A 20,000-nucleotide genomic window follows, 5' to 3' on the forward strand; every position below is an offset into this window, starting at 1 on the left:
ACATACCACATCAACGTTTTCAATGCCCACACATAGGTTGTTCATGCACACACAACGTTGGTGAGGAGCTCTTGAGGCCTGCGCTCCATGGCCTGACCCGTGCGCTGGACGTAAGTCCTGTTTCTTTCCAGACGGTCCGCCAAACTCGCCCGGGTGCTGGTCGGCCACGTTTCCGCTTGCGTGTCTCTGAATGAACAGGGGCACGGCCAGGGGATGTGGAAGTGTGAGGGAGAGCCCTTGATTTTCTTTGGGGCGAGGCAACTGGGTGAGAGACAGGCATGACGGGTGAACGAGCTATTTCCTCGGCAGGACAGAAGCACACACACACACACACACACACACACACACACACACACACACACACACACACACGTACACACACGTACACATGTGCTGTACTCACAAGGTCGCCGCCACCCATGATTGGTTGTCGCTGTTGTCGCTGTTGTTGAAGGGGAACAGGAGGAGACACAGCGAAAGAGAATGAATGGCTGTTGTTGTTGCACGATCGCAGCAGTTGTGTGTGTGTGGTTTTGTGGGGTTGTTTTGAAGAGAGCAAAATTTCCCTCTCGCAACAAGCAAGGTTGTCTCCAATAGTATAGTGGCTAGTATCTCCGCCTGTCACGCGGAAGACCAGGGTTCGATTCCCTGTTGGAGAGCATCTGTTCTTTTTGTCCCCTTTTCTTTTTGCTGTTCATTCCACTTGCCCTTCCTTCCTTTTAGCCTTTTGCTTCTCGAGTCCTCTGTTTCATTCCCCAGCTGGCTGCCTCCTGCAGTCTTCACTCCCCCACAACAGCACAGTCATACAACAATGGACCATGTTGTATCTTGTGTCTTGTATTTTCCGCTGTATTGTGGTTGCCTGGCACTCGCCCCGTGTTCGCCTCTTGTCCTCTCTGTGGATGTGACATCTTGCGGAAATGAAGAAATGACAAGATACTCTCTCTTTCTTTGGTTCTTTACACTGGCATGCCCATGGCGGGAGATAACAGCCGTGGATGAGCACGGAGGAGAACAGAGCAGATTCTAGAGAAGGTAAAGGCAAGAAACTCAGAAAGGAATGTGCTGTGGCACGGGTCATTGCACAAACAAGATGAGGAGATGGAGCAGGGAGAGTTAACAGACCACAGCCCTACAGCCCATCCCACAGCACCACGAAGCGTGGCACAATCAACATGTTGTCCACAACAGAACGCAAAAACCTAATAACAGGGCGCATGCATGCATGCATCTATACATGTGCATTGTGCACACGAAAGTACGTGTGCATGCGCGTCCTAATAGCAACGACGCAGCCCAACTCAACACTAGGAGCAGTCGAGCGCTTCTGAAGATACAGCGTCAGCGGCAGTGGCACGCGTGAACGTGTCCAAGCACCAGTCGAGACGGGGATGCTTGATGGCTTTTCTGCCACGGGGCTCCCCGAACCCGCCCTTCGACCTCGAGCTGCTGGTGCGAGAAGCGCCGTAGCAGTGGCCAACCCAATCGCCCATGTGCCACATTGTTGTCGACGGGGTGGACGGGCTCACGTCCTTCTGGCCATACCCGTGTGAGTTCATCGCCCTGTCAAGTGCATCACAACAACAAAGGGCAATGCGGTGCGTGTGAACGTGAGATGTTGTTTGTATGCTGAAGATCAGACATTGCTACCTGCAGCAATGCGAGCTACAGACCTGCAGTGTCTGCACTGAGCAACATGATACGACACACACACACACACACACACACACACACACACACACACACACACACACACACATGGTGCCCACCTCGGCCCGAGGGAGGCGACGTGGTCCGCATACCGCTCCAGCAATACGCTCATTGGAGTCTGAATGGGGGGGGGGGTGCAATCCAAACAGTCAAGTGACACGCACACATGATGGTGGTGCGAGAGTACGACATGAACGCAAGTCACCTCGCGAACTGTGCGCACGATGGCGTGCGTCTGTGCGTGTGGTGTTTGGGCAGACCTGGTCTGAGCGGGTGATTGGGTCAGCTAATGTGGCGTCGTCTGGTGTCAGTATGCCGGCGGCCCAGGCATCCTATCACGCAGATGCAATGTGCATGGCATGAGTTTTCGGGGACAGGACCTGTTCAGATGACACTACAAAGATGGCAACCCGCCTTACCCCCAACCAACGAACCACAGCATCACATGTAGCGCGTCCAATTACCAGTGGGAATTGATGGTTAAATGTCGCTGCGTTCTTTGGATAAGAGAAGTGAAGACGAAACGTCTCACTTGCCCTGGCACTCATCAGGTGGTCCGCGCGCACCCACGCCCGGGAGAACGGGGTCAGGACATCCGGCGATGGAACACTTGCCCTACAGCCAGCAGCACGGAGAGCAAGTCTCAGTCGTGAGCAATTTAGCTGTCAACCAGTGGATGCAGTCCAGTGCAGTGGGTGCAGTCCAGTCTAAACAAGCAGTGCCGCACACGTGCATGGAGCAATACGAGCGTGCAAATGCCTGCATGCACGCACACACACACACGCGTGCACACACGCACACACACACGCACACACACACACACACACACACACACACACACACACAGTATCACATACGCAAACACTTCTTACACGGATGCCTGCAAGCAGGCACAACGCACGTCAATGCGCACACATGCACGCACCTGATCCAATCAAGCATGAAGCGTCTCCCAACTGCGTCGTTGCGAACGATAAAGACCCCAGCATTCACAGTCCAGACCTTGTCGGGCAGCTTCTCCACTGGCACATGCAGCCAGTGGTCTGGCTCAGCGTTCTCCTGCTCCTCATCGAACATCTGCGTGATGCTGTCGCAGGACGTGACAGATGGAGGCGGCGCCACGTGCGCGTGCTTGCAGTCGGCGATGAACTGCACAAGGCGCTGGAGCTCCTGTGGCGGGAGTTTCATGCCTTGAAATCGGGTGGAGACCGGGTGCAGCGACACCAGCACGGATGCGTGGGGATGGCGTGCCAGCACGTCCTCCACGCGGATGTCGAGGTTGGTGTGAAACGCGTCCAAGTCCGTGAACATGATCGCCTCGAGGGAGCTGCTTTGTGGAGAAGCGAACATGTACTCCACCACAGACGCGCCCTTGAGCCAGGACCCCGAGAGACGAAGTCTCGAGTAGATCTGCTGTGCATGGGATGCGTTGTGTGCTGCGCGGTTGGCGGTCCGATGCAGCAGCTCGTCCACCTCGTCATCCGTGCTGGTGATGCCCCCGAGCGTGTATGCGTACCCGTGCCTATCAGCATAAGCCTTCATGTTTGCACGCTTGGCGTCAACGAGCCGTGTGGCAGGGTGGTTGTAGGAGAAGTGCGCATATGAAACGAGGGCAACGCGAGCGCCAACAATTGCGCTTCTTTCCTGGCGACTGTTGTGCATTTGACCGCCTTGCCTTCTGCTGGTTCTGCTCAGCAAACTGCCACGATCCCCGGTTCTTTGTTGGGGCTGCTGTTGCCGCTGCAGGCTGGCAGGGTCTGCGACAGTGAGGCTCAGTGCCGACCACACCAGGTACACGGCCATGCATCCTGCCGCAGCCAGCGCGGCTCCAATCCAGGGCGACCGCAGCAATCGACGCGTCGCGCTCATGGCGAACAAGGCAAACCTGCCCCTATTTGCGATTCGCCAAAGATACCGTTAATAATCGACTGTCGGCGCCCAACATCCACCGACCATCATTCACCACCATCAACCACAACACGTGTGGACTGGCGAGGAGATGGCATCTACAGAGAAGCTGGCAGCACGTATGCATACGTGTGCGTGTGTGCGTGTGTGCGTGTGTGCGTGTGCTGTGGGAGAATGTTCAAAGAGAGGAAGAACGAGCAACTGAAGGAAGCTGTGACGTGTACCGTGTGTGTGTGCGTGAACATCGTGATGGGGAATTGTCGTGGATCTGGCGTTGCATGCGTCCGCCGCAATCGACAATGGTTTTGATTCCCGATCGCACTCCCACCACTTGGTTGCCCGTTCCCATTCAGTGCTGCCGGACCAAGATGAAGACTCTGTGGAGTACCTTGCAAGCATGCTTGAGGATTACAGCATTGAGGCTGATGATGACATTCTTGGGTAAGTGGTCGTGTGCCACGGTGTCCTACCGCTCCTGTCCAAGATCGCAGACAGCTACGTCACCACCCCAAACGCGTAAGACACGACCTCACAAAGCATCGTCATCACCTGCATATGTGTGATTGCCTTTGTTGATGTCACAGCTTCCTCGAGGACATGATTGGCGATGAGACTGAGGCAAAGGATTGCTTCCACAAGATCAAGTATGTGTATGTATGTATGTGTATGCGTGTGCGCGCGCGTGTTTGTGTGTGTATGTGTGTGTGCGCGCGTGTGTCGTGTGCGTGTGTATGTGTGCGTGTGTGTTGTGCGTGTGTGTCGTGCGCGTGTGTATGTGTGTGCGCGCCTGTTTGTTTGTGTGTGTGTGTATGTATGTATGCGTGTGTATGCGTGTGCGTGTGTGTGTGTGTGTCGTGCGTGTGTGTTTGTATGTGTTTGTAGGTGTGCAATCGCGTTGAATAGCACACAGGTAAGCCCCCTCCCCCCTGTGAAAGCCAGCTGTCAAGATGATGCCTGTGCTCTGACCCTTCAACTTGCGCGACACGTTCAGGCGTGATGTGCTGAAAGTGGAAGGCGCTGACGGAGCCGATCAAGAAGATGATGGCAAGCGGGGCACGCTCCTGAACAAACCTATCATCATGGCGAAGGTACACCGTCAACAACCGTTGTCAACCACATCATCATATCTCAGAAGCGCAACATGTGTTTGGCGTGTGCGTGTGTGTTTGAGTGTGTGTGTGTTTGCAGATGCATGTGCGTGCAGGCGCGTACTAATGTGTGGATTGCCTGATTGGCGTTTGTTAGGCCGCAGAGGAGCACGAGGCGCGCTTCAAGGATGCGTCCAACATCTACTTTGGCGAGTGAGTGCGAACACCGACTGTACACATCCAATCGATTGGCCTGCACCGAGCCATGTCGCCACAAGGTTGATTCTGCCGTGTTCACGCGTGCCACACACACACACATCCTTGTTTAATCATGGCGTTGACGATGACCGCAGGACGGTGGTCAATGTTAACTCGACCATCCCATCTTGGAAGGATGCGGAGGAACCTGAAATTGACATGGTATACAAACATTAGCTGTCGGTTGTGTGTGTGTGTGTGCATTTGTTTGTATGTGCGTCTGTGATACTCTCGGGATCATAACCACAACTGCTTGATCTCACCACGTGTGCTGTGCGCGTTTGCCAGTCTCCCGAGGCGATGATGGCCCGGGCAAAGGCAAAGAAGAAGGACGCGAAGGTAACCAGCCGTTGCTGTATCGCTTGCAAGCGCAGCGCCAACGCAGCAGTGCACACTACCCCATTCACACATGTGCGTGCTCACGTATGTGTGCGTGTGTATGTGTTGTGTGTGCGTGCACGTCACAGCGGGAGAAGAAGCAGTTGAAGCGGGAGCGCGTGGTGGCGCCTGTCCGCACGGCCATCTTGGAGAAACTCACGCAGAAGCCCGTCGTCATCCACCAGTACGTGCACAACCGAACTCGCATGTGGACGTGGTGTGCCTGTCTCCGTGGTGTTGGCGACAGGATTGTGTGCCTCATGCGCTGACGTGGCTGCCGTTGTGCGTGTACATGTGTGCGTGTACATGTGTGTGTGTGTGTGCGTGTACATGTGTGTGTGTGTGCGTGTGTGGCTGCAGCGTGCTTGGTGAGGACGGGTCGTACGGCGGATCTCCGTGCGTCGACATTGTTATGAAGAGCATCAATATCGACCTTGCCGGCATGCACATCCTCGCAGATACGGACCTCACTCTCGTACGTGACGCACCCGTCAAGTGTGGATGTGGACATATATATACACACACATATATACACACACACATGTACACACGCACACGCATATACACACGCACAACGCACGCGTCTTACCTGCACAGACCATGTGCTGCAGCTCTGCTCTTACCTGATGTGCTGCTTGGTGTGTGGTGCTCCTCGGCGACAGGTGTATGGGCGAAGGTATGGGCTCATTGGGCGGAACGGTATTGGCAAGACAACGTTTCTCAAGCATCTTTCTGCAAAGGGTGAGTGTGCACCATCGTGTGCGTGTGACTCCAGCGTGTGGCGTGTGGCGTGTGGCGTGTGGCGTGGCTGTCTACGTGCGTGCGTGTCTGTGATGTGATCTTCGCCACCACCGCCACCAACCCGCGCTGCGTGCAATTGCAGTGCTGGATGGCGTGCCATGGTATCTCCAGATCCTTCACATCGAACAAGAGGTACCAGGGTTGATGCTGCTGTAGCCATGCTTGTGTTCCATCACGCGTGGACATAGTGGTTCACACACTTTCGTGTGTTTGCAAATGTGTGCGTGTGTGTAAATGTGTACGTGCGTGTGTGTGTGTGAATGTGCATGTGCATGTGCACGCATGTGCACGTGTGTGTGTGTGCAAATGTGTGTATGTGTAAATGTGTACATGCGTGTGTGTGTGTGCGTGTGTGTGCATAATTTGCCTGCTGTGCTCCCCTCACCCTCTCCAACGTCATGTGCACGACGTGTCGCGCCATGCAGGTTGCGGAGACGTCCAAGACGCCGCTGCAGATGGTGCTCGAGACGGACGAGGACCGCGAGCGGCTGCTGCGCGAACGCGTCTGCATCGAGAAGGTCCTCAACGGCGGCCTCCCCTCTGTCGAAGGTGCGCCCGCCCCTGGTTGCAGCCGGCATGGTGGTGGTTACCTTATATCTGGTGGTGCTGACCCACAAAACAGCTCATGGTGCGTACACGATGGCACACATCGATCTGTACTAATGCCCACACCAACATATATGTGTGTGTGTGTGTGTTCAGAGACGGAAGAGTTTGGCATCAAGGCCGGGGATGCGCCGATTGATCGACTGCAGGCCGTGTACGACGAGCTGGAGGAGGTGAGCAGGCCACTGCAGCCGGGGTTGCACGTGCATGCCACACCCATGACCTCTTCCATCCAAAACTGCAGCACTCAACACCACTGCCACTCATCCACTCACATCCGCCTTCTTTGGTGCCCGATTGTGTGACGTGTGTCAGATTGACGCTGACGAGCAGCCGGCTCGCGCCGCGCGCATCCTCGCTGGTCTCTCGTTCACCCCCGAGATGATGCGGAAACCAATGAAGGTCGACACTCGCCAGCGATAGCGTGACGGCGGGATGATTGTGGAATGGCAGACGCGGCGGCACGCGTCCAGTGTATCCCAACATCGATCACGTGTGCTGATAAACCTCTCCATTCAACACTCTAACGTGCGTGCGTGCGTGCGTGTGTGTGTGCATGTGGTTGTCAGGAGTTCTCTGGTGGCTGGCGGATGCGCGTATCCCTCGCACGTGCGCTCTTCATTGAGCCCGACGTCCTCCTCCTTGGTTCGTAACACAGTACGCATGTGGCGCAACATGCACATGTGGACACCTGCTGCTTTGTATGTATGCTTTGTGTGTTTGTGTGTATGTGTGTGTGTGCGTGTATGCTTTTGTGTCTTGCGCCTTGTGTGCGTGTGTGTGCGTGTATGCTTTTGTGTCTTGCGCCTTGTGTGTGTGTGTGTGCGTGAGTGTGTGCATGCGTTTGTGGTGCTTAGTTGTACTCGCGAGGATGTAACGTTACACACCCTTTCATGTAGACGAGCCTACCAACCATCTTGATCTCCACGCTGTGCTGTGGCTGGAGAACTACCTCAAGAACTACGAAAACACCGTCGTTATTGTGCGTGAACACGAGAGAAAGAGACAGAGGCAGAGAGTATGTGCGCTGGTGTGCGTGTGCGTGTGTGTGTGTGTGCCTTCTGTACTTTGTGTACGCGAATCTGCTGTGGTTTCCAGTTGTTGTGGTCTACAGCTGCAGTCATTGCCTTGTCCCGCCCATCTCACTCACATCGATCGCCCAAACGTGCTGACAACCGCGTGTCTTGCCAGGTGTCGCACGCGCGAGGGTTCTTGAACGAAGTGTGCACCGACATTCTGCTGATGAAGGATCACACCATCAAGCGCTACAAGGGCAACTACGACACGTTCGAGGAGACAAGGTGCTGCGCGTGTCTGTGCTGTTGTTTGGCTGCATCCGCCTCTTCCATGAATGTGTTTGGTGTACGCCTGCGTGCATGAGTGTAAGTGTGTACATATGTGTGCATGTGTGCGTGTGTGCGCGTCGTTTGCCTCCACCCCATTACTCACCATAAATCCACCATTCCCCTTCCAAACCGCCCATCCATCCACTCATCCATCCATCCATCCATCCACTCATCCATCCATCCATCCATCCATCCATCCATCCATCCATCCATCCATCTGTGCACAAGACATGAGGAGCAGCAGCGGAATGCGCGCGCCCGCGAATCGGCGGAGAAGAAGAGGGCCGAGCTCGAGTCGTTTATTCGGAAAAACATCGGTGGAAACGCAAAGGTGGGGAGCACACGCTCTGGGGATAATTGGGCTTGCTCCGCCACAGTGTGCTATGCGTATGTGTGTGTGTGTGTGTGTGTGTGCGCACGCGTGCGCGTGTTTGCCTGTGTGCCTGCCTGCCCTCGCCTTATTCACCATCACCTCACCCAACCTCCTCCACCACCGCCGCCGCCACCACCTCTCCAGGGCGCGTCGATGGCCAAGTCGCGGCAGAAGCAGCTGGAGAAGATGGCAGCAATCCCGGACTCCGGCAGCATCGACCCTGCCGTGCGATTCGCCTTCCCAGAGGCCGGTCCGTCTGCCCGCACGAATAGAGGCACTGGAGTGCAGTGGAGAGATGGGGGGGGAGATGTGGGGTGGTGGAGAGGTGTATGTGGGATGGTTGCATGGGACTGTATCGTTGTGCCTGATGCTGCTGCTGATTTGGAGAGTGGACATGAATGGGGGCTGTTCATGACATCTTCCATCGCTGTTGCTGCTACATTGCGCCTCACAAACCGTAACCATCGCCACCATCGCCACCACGACTGCAGGTCCTGTTGCTGGCGGATTTGGCATCCGGCTTGTTGGCGTCAGCTTCCACTACCCTGGCGGGCCCACGCTCTTCAAGGGGGTTGACTTCAGCATCAACCAGGTTCGATGGCGCGGGAGGACCGAGGGGCGGCGGCTGCTGTTGCTGGCATGTGTGCCGTGTTGTGTTGTGTATGTGTGTGTGTGTGTGTTGTGCGTGTGTTGTGTTCTATTGTATTGCGTGTTGTGTGTGTGTTGTGTTGTGTTGTGTTGTGTTGTGTTGTGTTGTGTGTGTGCGTGTGTTGTTTGCTGCGTCGCTCTTGTCGCGTTACGTTTGGTTGACGAGCCGCTTACGCTGTCGCACCGCTACCTCCTTCCAACTGCACCACCGCAGAACTCGCGCATCTGCCTGGTTGGTCCCAACGGCATTGGCAAGTCGACGCTGCTGAAGATTGTGTACGAGGAGCTTGAGCCCGTTGAGGGAATGGTGACCCGCAACCAGCGACTGCGCGTTGGCCGGTTCAGCCAACACCACGTCGACACACTGCAGACCGCAAAGAGCCCCGTCGAGCTGGTGTGTGTGTGTGTGTGTGTGTGTGTGTGTGTGTGTGTGTGTGTGTGTGTGTGTGTGTGTGTGTGTGTGTGTGTGTATGCGTGTATATGTGTGTGTGTGTGCATGTGTGTGTGTGCATGTGTGTGTGTGCATGTGTGTGTGTGTGCGTGTGTGTGTGCGTGTGAGTGTGTGTGCGTGTGTGCGTGCGTGCGTGTGCGTATGTGCGTATGTGCGTGTGTGTGTGTGTGTGTGCGTGCGTGTGAGTGAGTGTGTGTGCGTGTGAGTGTGTGTGTGTGTGTTCGTGCGTGCGTTGTCTGGTTTCGCTGACTTTCCCTTGTTCCACCACATCCTTCTTCTCTACCCACATCCCCCTTCCTCCTTCAGTTCCAGGACAAGTACCCGACGCATCCGCCGCAGAAGATCCGCAAACACCTCGGCGGCATGGGCATCATTGGCGACCTGCAGCTGCGCCCCATCAACACCCTCTCTGGTGGGCAGAAGTCGCGTGTTGCGCTCGCGAGCATCACGTACGAGGCCCCGCACCTGCTCCTGCTTGACGAGCCCACGAACCATCTCGACCTCGACACCGTACAGGTGAGCAGGGGCTGGTGCCATGCATGTGCTATGGATGGGCGGTGATGCTGAGCATGAGCGAACAGCGTGTGTGTGTGTGTGTGCATGTGTGTGCGCATATGTGTGTGCATATGTGTGTGCGTGCGAGAGAGTGTGTGTACAAATGTGTGTGTGTGTGCATGCGTCTAAAAATGTGCGCGTAACCGTATCTTGATGCACGGCCACAACTTTGCTGTGCACCAGGCGCTGATCCGGGCGCTTGCGGATTACGACGGCGGCGTTATGATCGTTTCCCACGACGAGCATCTCATCAAAGCCGTGAGTGGTGTTGCTGGTGCTGCTGGTGCTGCTGTTGCTGCTGTTGCTGTTGCTGCTGTTGCTGGTGGTGCTGGTGGTGCTGTTACTTGTGCTGTGTTGTGGCTTGATTGCTTGCTCGCTTCCTTGATCATTTGTTGGCTCATGCGCATGTGCTGGTGTTTACAATGACCGTGTGGTTGTGTATGTGTGTGCAATATGTTGTGTGTGTGTGTGTGTCACCAGGTGTGCGATGAACTTTGGATCATTCGGGACAAGCAAGTGATCCTGTCCAAAGGTGCGACTTCCCACAGTCGTCGTTGATAAAGACCATGAGCACGCACACATACACACTCACACATGCACACTCACACATGTACGCTCTCACACTCTCACACTCACACTCACACTCACACTCTCACACATGCACACTCACATGTACGCTCTCACACATGCACACTCACACACACACACACACACACACATTCACATGCATACACGGCAGGCGATTTCGACGATTACAAGAAGAGCATCCAGGAACAGTTCAAGCAGAAGGAGAAGAAGAAAAAGAAGAACTAACGCAACCATCAGCATCACACGAGCACACACACACACACACATATTCCTCACTAGACATGCTGCATTTGCTGTTTACTGTTGTGCGTTGTTTACATTGCAAGCCAATGACAATCACGATGCGTGCACGCACACTAGTAACACGCATGCACACACGCACGTGCCAAGTTTGCGTTTTCAGGAGAGTAACGATGGCGAGTAGACAGTGTTTCGTTCTCCTGTGGTGATCAATCCTAACGCTAACCTGTGATCGAAAACGAACAACACACAGTCGACACGAGCAGAGTCAGGCAGGACGGAGCAGCGCGCACGCACGCACACACACACACACACACACACACACTCGCACACATGAACATGAACATGAACATGTACACACACACACCTCACACATGAACACTCACACTGACATGAACATGTACACAACACACACACACACATGAACATGCACACTCACACAAACACATGAACATGCATGCACACACCTCACACGTGAACACTCACGCCCACATGTGTTCAACCACACCACCACGCTCATTACACACCTTCGCTGTAACGTTGCCGTGAAGAGTAGTTGGCAATCAATCCCCAACATCCATGTCACCGTCTCCGAGTTTGAACAACTGCATTGGCAATGCAGCGATCGCATTTCGTCACGTGGATGAGACGGCACAAGATGTACACTCCTTGATTGCAGTGCAGGAGATCATACGCACGTTGGCAGACACATGTCGACAGAGACACACACGAACATGTGCACACATGACACACACAAGCACGCACGCACGCACCACTGAGAAGCAGAGGACGAGTGCTGCTGTTCCCAGTACATCACCCAGCGCCGTCACCAGCGGGATGGCAATCTGACATGAGCGATGAAGGCAGGAAGCGCGTGGTGTGGGCGGTGGCATGAGGTGGTGAGAACAACAAACCAAGCACACACATTCACACACACACACACACATTCACACGCACACAGCAATTTGTACAGCACGTGGTACCTGATCGGGATCAACTTGCTTTGACCAGACAAAGGCGACGAGCTTGTGCACAATCACAAGCAGTAACAACACCTGAAGGCACCGAGAATGAGGGAAACGAAAGCCAATTGTGAGTGCAAACCCAACATAAACCCGGAATACAGCGCCTTTCCCCACATATGAACACATGCGTGTTGAGAGAGAGACACGCACACACACACACACACACACACACACACACACAAATACACACACATACACCCAAGCAAGCAAACAAACAAACAAGCAAGCAAGCAAGCAAACACAGAGACAACGGACCTGCGCCATGGCGGCGAGAGAATAGCCGATGACGAAGAAGAGGGTGATGGACGTGTGCCCAAGCTGAAACGCATTGACGAAGACCATGAAGAAGAGAGACACGGGCACGACATACGCAAACAGAACAACAGCGGCGCGCACGTGATTCTCCCTGAGTTGCGACGTGTGACCGTTCCAGTGATGGCGGTGGTGTGACATGATCATGCATGGAACAGAAAAGGGGTGAGTTGCATGCGCAGGAGAGTTGGACAAACGCAAGCCAAATGCACACACACACACACACACACACACACACACACACACACACACACACACACACACACACACACACACACCAATACATGCATGCGCATGCATGCAAAACGAGAGAGGGAGCAGTGAGCCACGCACCGGGTGCGCATGTGAAAGGAAGTTGAGATGCGTGCTGCCTGCACGCTGGCGAGATTGCCCCCAACACCATTGATGAGTGGCGCCAACACTGCAATGCCCTGGAAATTCGTCACAAAGCGCTCGAGAATGATGCCCGCCTGAACGCCGACAGCACACGCGTGGCATTGTGTGTGTGCGTGTGTGTATGTGTGTGCATGTGACTGCGAGAAAGAGAGCGAGCGAGCAAGAGCGAGCAAGAACATGCAAGAGCATGCACGCCTGGGCACATGCGTGTGTGTGTGTGTGTCTGTCTGTCTGTCTGTTTCAACGTACTACGGAGGAGATGCACATGGCTGCAAGGATGGATCCCCACGCCAGCCTGGAGTGCCAGCATGAACGTATGTGCATCAATATCATCTGCTCAAGCACAGTTACATCAAATACATGCATGCTTTGATACACATGCATACGTTGACACACGCACACACATACACACACACACACAAACCCGGCTACGCACCTGTCTTTGAGAATGGCGTGTTCGGTTGGTCGCTTGCGCACTTCATTGTAGACAAGTGGAAGGATAACAAGGAGGAAAAATGCACACACGAGTCCAGACGTGCCGCCCTGCTGTGTGTGCACACGCGTTGACATGTGTGACATGCAAGCACGCACGTGAGCCGAAGCCGGAAGCAACACAGTGCCAACTCAGCACAACCAAACGCACACACAACACGCAACACACACCCAAGGCCCCTTCCCTCCCCCCCCCCCACCCACACACACATACACGCACACACAACACAACACATGCACACACAAAACCACGCATACAACAGCACACAGCACATGACAGCACACGACAGCACGCACCGCGGAGGGTCCGGTTTGGTAGAGGAGAGAGCCGACATATGCGAGGATGGCAAGAGTGACAAGATCGCCAAGAGCAGCGGCAATGGGGGTGGCCACGTTGTCTGGGTTGATGTTGTGGCGGTGGCTGGCAATGACAATTGCGCACATGATGGTACCAAGCAGCAGACTGGCGATGGAGGCCGTGGTGATGCTGGCGGCGGCGATGAGCAGGGTGTCGCTGATGCTGAACTCCTGGTGGAAGATGATCCCGAGTATGACGCTCATGATGGAGGCAGCAAGGGCAACCACAAGACCCTGACACTGAATCAGCAGCAGGTTGCTGTAGGTAGTGGACCAGGCCTTGTCGCCCGATAGCTGGTGTGCGTGTGCGGCTGTGGATAAACGGGACGCAAGCACCATCTCCAGGTTCCCCTTGAGCCCCAACAACGACGGGCACAGGATGAACATTTCCGAAATGCCGACAAACACGGGCCAGTGCTGCAGTCGAGGCATTACGCGTGTGTTGTGCATGTGAATAGTGGGCAGCAGGCAGCGGGCAGCGGCGTATGTCGCTGTGTTGCTCATGTGATAGCGGATGTCCCAAGCGTTGAATGTTGTGCGCCCATGCAATCGCACACGCACACTCACACACACACACACACACACATATACACACACACACACAAAGGTTTCGTCCACACACACATATGCACACGCGCAAACACTACACACACACACACACACGCAAGGTTACGTTTCACACACACACACACACACACCTGGACAATATCGAGGAGGGCACCTGCAGCAAGCATCCCAAGGCCTGACATGACGAGGGAGGGAAGCACTTGTGCGCTGAAGCTGAGGATGCTCTGGTTGTGCTCCGCTGTTCTAACGTTAATGGTACCTTCCTCCACCACGATTCTGCTGTCTGGCGGTGGCTTGAGTGGCTCGTGGATCGATGATGTGGAGGACCGCTCAGATCGGAGGCGGCTGCGGTGGCCGTTGCCAATGCTGCTGCTGCAGCCACAGTCACCGTGATGCAGACACTGCGTGTTGTGACCTCCTTCTTCTTCGCCTGCTACCGGGAGCCTTCCGTTTTCTCCTGTGCCCTGCATTGCGCCATGGTCCTCCCTCATGCTTCATTCACCACTGCCGACGACAGACAGTGTTGAGAAGAAGATGAACGAATGACGTCACACGCGCTCTACAGTGAACGCGCACATGTACCTGTCGTGAGAGACTGAACAGGAGGCGGTGGTGGCGAGAGGGGGAGAAGAGATGGTGAAGTACGTGAGGGTGAAGAGAGCAAAGGTGGTGGTAGGTGGGAGCAAGTATGCGAGTGTGGTGTGCGTCAAGCATCTCTTCGCCAACCAACCAAACAACAACGATAACAATAGCGGAGACTGAATTGAGTGATTTTGTCTCTTCAACTGAATTCAGTCGAGGTACATTTCCAGTGCACGAACGCAACGAACGGCTTTGTTGCTTTTGCTTTTGCTGCTTCTCTCATCAAATCACAAACAGTCACCACCACCAGCGATACCAACGATAACGATCTTGCCTGAGCAGCACCACGACGACCAAGACACCGAGAAGACCCACACACCACCAACAGCACACACGCACACAAATTCACACATACAGGCACCATGGCGACAATGATGGTTGCTGCTCGCCGCGCTGTGCGCGCAGCCGTTGGCGCACGCCGTCTCATGTCTGCTCATTCGTTTGACATCACGTCCACGGCCGACTTCAAGTCCCGCGTGCTCACCTCAGACACGCCAGTCCTCGTCGACTTCACAGCCGCGTATGTGTGTGCGTGTGTGTGCATGAAGAGTGGGGTGGATTGAAGGGCTTTACATCGTGCGTGCGTGTTTGTGTGCATGAAGAGTGGGGAGGGCTGAAGGGCTTTACATTGTGTGCGCGTGCGTGTGAGCGCGCAAGCATGCCGACATCCCCACCGCATGTCCTTCTCTTCCCTCTCCCCCCCCCTCTCTCTCTCTGTTGGTTTGGTTTGCTTTCCATGTGTCTCTGCTTGTTTCATGTCTGTAACTGTGCCAGAACTCACGCCCATGTTCTCTGGCATCATTTTTTTTCACTCGCACAGCTGGTGTGGCCCATGCCGCATGCTCAAGCCCATTCTTGAGAAGGCAGTCGCAGATCAAGACGGCAAGGTGCATTCTGTGTGTTCTGTGTATTGTGTGTGAGTGTATGTGTGTGTTCTGTGTGTGGGTAACTTTTGTTTTGTGCACGTGGTGTGTACTGTGTATTGTGTGCATGTGTGCATGTGCTTAATGACAACCGCGCGCATGCACGTGTGCATGCATGCATGCATTGCCTGTCGATTTCTTGACGCTTACGTTGTGGCTCATCCATCTTGATACACATCACACCCTGCACACCCTGTGCGCCAGGTTCTCCTTGCAAAGGTTGACGTTGATGCCAACAGCGAACTCGCTCAGGAGTTTCAGGTAACGCGCGCTGTGTGTGCGTGGGTGATTGGGGTGTGAGTGCCAATGCACGCGTGTGCGTCAATACGTTTGTTTTGTGCATGCCCATGTTGCTTCTGTGTCTGTGTCATTGCGTGTTTTGTCTGTGTGTCACTGCGTGTTTTGTGTGTGTGTGTGTGTGTGTCTATGGGTGTGTGTGTGTGTCTATGGGTGTGTGTGTGTGTGCAGTCCATTGACTGGTGGTTGTGTTGGAAACCTGTCGTCACCCTCCCCGCCCCTCACACTTCCTGCTCCGCGTCGTCCGTCTGCTCTTCCTCGTCCGTGTAGATTGCGTCTGTGCCCACGGTGCTTGGCATGAAGAACGGCGCTGTCGTCAACGGGTTCATGGGTGTGCAGGTATGCAACATGCACACAACAACCACCGTCGTGTCACACATGCATGATGCACGCCATGTTGCTGTTTGCACCTTGCTATGTTCCTGCCTTGGTTCACCCCACCACCAGCACCATCTTTTCACCCCACACACCTTGCCTCACGTGTACCTGCGCATCTGTCTGCGTCTCTCTGTGTGTGTGTGTGTGTGTGTGTGTGTGTGTGTGTGTGTGTGTGTGTGTGTGTGTGTGTGTGTGTGCATCGCTCTGTGTGTGTTTCTTGCTACAATTTTCGCTAGGATGCCGCCGGTGTGAACAAGTTCATTGTGGACCTCCTTGACGAGTGAATGTGAAGTTGTCGCTTCCACTCACTGTATCGTGTTCTGTCCGTGGTTATTGTTTGTTTGTGTGTGTGTGTGTGTGTGTGTGTTTGTGTGTGTGTACTGCGTGTCCTTGTCTGTGAGAGAGCCTCGACTCCTAAATCCTTTCACCACCAATTGAACAGTGGTACTGTGTGAACGACCATCTCACGACGCCAAAGCCAAGTCCAGTCCAAGCGCTCAACACAAATCAAATCAAACACGACGCACAGCGCCGTGATCTTGTTGTTGGCGATTGTGAATATGACGACAATAAATCTTTCGTGGATGGAAGCGCGCCAAAAAACCGCCAAAGACGCAAACGCGAACAAGGACCACCACTACAAGCAGCAGCCAACCACACACACACAAGCACTCACACACACACACAAGCACTCACACACACACACACACACACACACACACACACACACACACTCACACAACATCACACACATCACTGGGCATCATGAGCGACGGTGATTTTCCACAACTGCTGCAGCAGGTGAGTTGGAAGGGCAAGGGTTGTGTGCAATGCTCATCATGCCTCGTTTTCATTTCTTTGTGTTTCTCCTTTGGCTTTCGCCGTGCCCACTCACACTCTTAGTTGTCGGCTCGCAACGGAATCGTTGACAGTACTACGCGCGGCTGTTCCCGTACACAAAGTACTTTCGATGGTTGTCGTACGGAAGCACAGACAAGGTGTTCCAAAACAGGGAGTTCTCCTTCACCCTCAAGGATGACGTGTACGTGCGTTACCAAAGCTTCACAGACCTTGCAGATCTCAAGCAAGGTGCGTGTGCCCTTGCGTGTGTGTGTCTGCATGCCTGCTTGTGTGTATGTGAATGTGTGTCAATATGTCTACACGCCTGCTCGTGTATGTCTGCCCCTTGTTTGCACCTGGGCAAGGAATTGAGGCACTTGCGTCAGCCGATGCAGCGCTCAAGTCCCGACTCACAAGTGATGGTCACCCGCGACTGCTCCCCCCTCCCCAGCCATCCAAGCCAAGTGCCCATACAAGATTGACATTGGTGCCGTGTACACAACAAAGGTGCGGTTGTTTCCTGTATGTTGTCCACAGCGGCTGTGGTGAGCCACGGCAACGGCCCCACCGCATGTTCACCGCCACCCACGCCCTGTACAGATTTGCCTCGGGCCTGCAACCCTCACCCTTGCGCATGCACGCCACCATCTACAGCCAAAGGACCACAAGAAGGTGAAGGCAAGCGAGTTCTACCCCGTGCAGAAGGAGCTGGTCTTCGATATTGATATGACCGATTACGATGAGATCCGCACATGCTGCAGGTGAGCCACTCGCTCGATCGAAACGCGCACGTGTGAGCGTCGTGGGGTTTTGAGGCCCAGCGTCATGCAACCTCCCCCCCCCACACACACACACGTTTCACTCACGGCACCATTTGCTCCATGTCCACGCAACCAGCGGTGCCGCCATCTGCCACAAGTGCTGGCCATTTATGACAGCCGCTCTCAAAGTCCTCGACAAAGCTCTCCGCGGTGCGTGTTTGTTTGTTTGTTTGTTTGTTTGTTTGTTTGTTTGTTTGTTTGTTTGTTTGTTTGTTTGTTTGTCTGTTTGTTTGTGTGTGTGTGTGTGTGTGTGTGTGTGTGTGTGTGTGTGTGTGAAGGGGCGGGCGCAGCTGCGGTTGTGGCTGAGGCCGTATTTGACTCTGCATAAAGTGGTGAGTGCAACGTGAAACTAGACCTTGTTACACTCCTCCACCGCTCATGGCTCGCCTCTGTTGTTTGTGTGCAGAGGACTTTGGGTTCCAGCACCTGCTGTGGGTGTACTCTGGTCGCCGCGGTATCCATTGTTGGGTGTGCGACGAACGTGCCCGCATGCTCACACAGGTCAGGGAATGCACACACACATGGCTTGTGCAGCGTGTCGATTGCTGTACTCTTGCTCCTCGTGCACGCAATTGTGCTTGTTTGTGTTTGTTTGTGTTTGTGTATTCATGTGTTTGTTTGTGTGCTTGCGTGCTTGGTCATACGTGTGCGTATATGTGCGTTTGACGTGCTGCGGTTCTTGTCCGACACTGCGCTGTATGTTCACGCTGCTGTCGTCCGTGATCGCGTCGTCAGGAGGGGCGGGGTGCCGTTGCGGAATACCTTCAGCTCGTATCCGTAAGTACGCACACATGCACATGCCAGACGCCCTGTGCGTGCGTGTGTGTGTGTCTGTCCGTCTGTCTGTGACTTCCTACGTACCTTGGTGTCATGAACGTCCTTTGCATTGCCCCATCAAAGCACATGAGCTGCACTCTTCCCGTCCGGCTCACATTACAACCTACTTACTTCTCCTCCTTCTCCACTCTCCGTATCCACACGTGGACGTGTCTGTCAACAGGGAAGCGACCAGATGGCATGCAAGGTGCACGTGCCACCATCGTACCCGGCCGCAACCCGCGCGTTTGATATCTACAGCCGTACTTCATTGTTGGGGTGTGCGACGAACGTGCCCGCATGCTCACACAGGTCAGGGAATGCACACACACATGGCTTGTGCAGCGTGTCGATTGCTGTACTCTTGCTCCTCGTGCACGCAATTGTGCTTGTTTGTGTTTGTTTGTGTTTGTGTATTCATGTGTTTGTTTGTGTGCTTGCGTGCTTGGTCATACGTGTGCGTATATGTGCGTTTGACGTGCTGCGGTTCTTGTCCGACACTGCGCTGTATGTTCACGCTGCTGTCGTCCGTGATCGCGTCGTCAGGAGGGGCGGGGTGCCGTTGCGGAATACCTTCAGCTCGTATCCGTAAGTACGCACACATGCACATGCCAGACGCCCTGTGCGTGCGTGTGTGTGTGTCTGTCCGTCTGTCTGTGACTTCCTACGTACCTTGGTGTCATGAACGTCCTTTGCATTGCCCCATCAAAGCACATGAGCTGCACTCTTCCCGTCCGGCTCACATTACAACCTACTTACTTCTCCTCCTTCTCCACTCTCCGTATCCACACGTGGACGTGTCTGTCAACAGGGAAGCGACCAGATGGCATGCAAGGTGCACGTGCCACCATCGTACCCGGCCGCCACCCGCGCGTTTGATATCCTCAAGCCGTACTTCCACTCCACCGTCCTCAGCGCTGATGGACAGGTCAGCACCAGCACAATAATGTCGATAACTGCGACTCATGACTTGAATGCATTGAGACGAAGCCACACACACACACACACTCACACACTCACTCACTCACACACACACACTCACACACTCACTCACTCACTCACACACTCACTCACTCGCCGCTGGTGGCGAGCAGGACCTGCTGAACCACGCCGAACAGCGGCGGGCACTGCTCGGCGTGTTTGAGGACAGCAGCATGACCGATGATCTCGAATCGAGATGGACC

At 54.5% G+C, this 20,000-nt stretch overlaps 6 protein-coding genes and 1 non-coding gene across 7 annotated transcripts in view; 4 read left to right on the forward strand and 3 right to left on the reverse strand.

The window, feature by feature from the left end:
- The window catches only part of PTSG_05082 (uncharacterized protein), a gene marked incomplete at both ends in the record, with an annotated part of 2,231 nt that extends 1,810 nt beyond the window's left edge, over positions 1-421 (reverse strand). The window contains 2 exons of the mRNA XM_004993612.1: positions 111-186; positions 404-421. Of these exons, the coding sequence (XP_004993669.1) occupies positions 111-186; positions 404-421 (94 nt within the window). The remainder of the gene's footprint in view (positions 1-110; positions 187-403) is intronic.
- Positions 422-587: 166 nt separating this feature from the next.
- PTSG_20104 lies at positions 588-659 on the forward strand. The gene has a single exon. It is a non-coding gene; the product is annotated as a tRNA-Asp (tRNA).
- Positions 660-1,280: 621 nt separating this feature from the next.
- PTSG_05083 (uncharacterized protein) lies at positions 1,281-3,620 on the reverse strand. Its single transcript, XM_004993613.1, has 5 exons — positions 2,636-3,620; positions 2,175-2,325; positions 1,971-2,042; positions 1,770-1,828; positions 1,281-1,563 (listed from the first exon to the last, which is right to left on the reverse strand). The coding sequence occupies exons 1-5, from the start codon at positions 3,577-3,579 to the stop codon at positions 1,308-1,310; spliced, it is 1,482 nt and encodes a 493-aa protein (XP_004993670.1). The 5' UTR covers positions 3,580-3,620; the 3' UTR covers positions 1,281-1,307.
- Positions 3,621-3,635: 15 nt separating this feature from the next.
- PTSG_05084 (P-glycoprotein) lies at positions 3,636-11,252 on the forward strand. The gene is made up of 25 exons (XM_004993614.1): positions 3,636-3,737; positions 3,972-4,059; positions 4,203-4,262; positions 4,610-4,706; positions 4,864-4,919; positions 5,060-5,126; positions 5,253-5,303; positions 5,432-5,526; positions 5,703-5,817; positions 6,005-6,083; positions 6,226-6,275; positions 6,569-6,692; positions 6,846-6,922; positions 7,065-7,151; positions 7,319-7,394; positions 7,649-7,731; positions 7,941-8,050; positions 8,324-8,426; positions 8,613-8,718; positions 8,960-9,060; positions 9,331-9,510; positions 9,874-10,083; positions 10,306-10,380; positions 10,603-10,654; positions 10,862-11,252. The coding sequence occupies exons 1-25, from the start codon at positions 3,710-3,712 to the stop codon at positions 10,933-10,935; spliced, it is 2,244 nt and encodes a 747-aa protein (XP_004993671.1). The 5' UTR covers positions 3,636-3,709; the 3' UTR covers positions 10,936-11,252.
- On the reverse strand, positions 11,007-14,858 carry PTSG_05085 (solute carrier family 41). The gene is made up of 11 exons (XM_004993615.1): positions 14,830-14,858; positions 14,231-14,694; positions 13,473-13,949; positions 13,120-13,229; positions 12,933-12,978; positions 12,621-12,757; positions 12,231-12,381; positions 11,934-12,005; positions 11,724-11,795; positions 11,478-11,555; positions 11,007-11,176 (listed from the first exon to the last, which is right to left on the reverse strand). The coding sequence occupies exons 2-10, from the start codon at positions 14,588-14,590 to the stop codon at positions 11,514-11,516; spliced, it is 1,467 nt and encodes a 488-aa protein (XP_004993672.1). The 5' UTR covers positions 14,591-14,694; positions 14,830-14,858; the 3' UTR covers positions 11,007-11,176; positions 11,478-11,513.
- Positions 14,859-14,915: 57 nt separating this feature from the next.
- On the forward strand, positions 14,916-16,996 carry PTSG_12256 (thioredoxin). Its single transcript, XM_004993616.1, has 5 exons — positions 14,916-15,261; positions 15,562-15,628; positions 15,869-15,925; positions 16,232-16,300; positions 16,576-16,996. The coding sequence occupies exons 1-5, from the start codon at positions 15,104-15,106 to the stop codon at positions 16,621-16,623; spliced, it is 399 nt and encodes a 132-aa protein (XP_004993673.1). The 5' UTR covers positions 14,916-15,103; the 3' UTR covers positions 16,624-16,996.
- The window catches only part of PTSG_12257 (DNA primase), a gene marked incomplete at its 3' end in the record, with an annotated part of 4,252 nt that continues 1,196 nt past the window's right edge, over positions 16,945-20,000 (forward strand). The window contains exons 1-9 of the mRNA XM_004993617.1: positions 16,945-17,140; positions 17,272-17,428; positions 17,631-17,686; positions 17,834-17,940; positions 18,077-18,150; positions 18,407-18,501; positions 18,736-18,777; positions 19,628-19,744; positions 19,911-20,000. The exon at positions 19,911-20,000 is cut by the window's right edge and continues 63 nt beyond it. Coding sequence (XP_004993674.1) covers positions 17,105-17,140; positions 17,272-17,428; positions 17,631-17,686; positions 17,834-17,940; positions 18,077-18,150; positions 18,407-18,501; positions 18,736-18,777; positions 19,628-19,744; positions 19,911-20,000 — 774 coding nt within the window. The 5' untranslated portion in view covers positions 16,945-17,104. The remainder of the gene's footprint in view (positions 17,141-17,271; positions 17,429-17,630; positions 17,687-17,833; positions 17,941-18,076; positions 18,151-18,406; positions 18,502-18,735; positions 18,778-19,627; positions 19,745-19,910) is intronic.

The sequence above is a fragment of the Salpingoeca rosetta genome (assembly GCF_000188695.1).
Source record: "Salpingoeca rosetta unplaced genomic scaffold supercont1.12, whole genome shotgun sequence".
Classification (NCBI taxonomy): Eukaryota; class Choanoflagellata; order Craspedida; family Salpingoecidae; genus Salpingoeca; species Salpingoeca rosetta.

Coding starts and splice junctions, on each gene's coding strand:
- PTSG_05083 (XM_004993613.1), bottom strand. CDS start 3,579: ATGAGCGCGACGCGTCGATTGCTGCGGTCGCCCTGGATTGGAGCCGCG. Junction 2,043..2,174: donor TTAACCATCAATTCCCACTG/GTAATTGGACGC, acceptor TCTGCGTGATAG/GATGCCTGGGCCGCCGGCAT. Junction 1,829..1,970: donor CAATCACCCGCTCAGACCAG/GTCTGCCCAAAC, acceptor CCCCCCATTCAG/ACTCCAATGAGCGTATTGCT.
- PTSG_05084 (XM_004993614.1), top strand. CDS start 3,710: ATGGCATCTACAGAGAAGCTGGCAGCAC. Junction 4,707..4,863: donor AACCTATCATCATGGCGAAG/GTACACCGTCAA, acceptor GGCGTTTGTTAG/GCCGCAGAGGAGCACGAGGC. Junction 6,923..7,064: donor TGTACGACGAGCTGGAGGAG/GTGAGCAGGCCA, acceptor GACGTGTGTCAG/ATTGACGCTGACGAGCAGCC.
- PTSG_05085 (XM_004993615.1), bottom strand. CDS start 14,590: ATGAGGGAGGACCATGGCGCAATGCAGGGCACAGGAGAAAACGGAAGG. Junction 12,382..12,620: donor TCCTTTCACATGCGCACCCG/GTGCGTGGCTCA, acceptor GTCGCAACTCAG/GGAGAATCACGTGCGCGCCG. Junction 11,556..11,723: donor TCGTCCTCTGCTTCTCAGTG/GTGCGTGCGTGC, acceptor TTGCCAATGCAG/TTGTTCAAACTCGGAGACGG.
- PTSG_12256 (XM_004993616.1), top strand. CDS start 15,104: ATGGCGACAATGATGGTTGCTGCTCGCCGCGCTGTGCGCGCAGCCGTT. Junction 15,262..15,561: donor CTCGTCGACTTCACAGCCGC/GTATGTGTGTGC, acceptor TCACTCGCACAG/CTGGTGTGGCCCATGCCGCA. Junction 15,629..15,868: donor TCGCAGATCAAGACGGCAAG/GTGCATTCTGTG, acceptor CCTGTGCGCCAG/GTTCTCCTTGCAAAGGTTGA.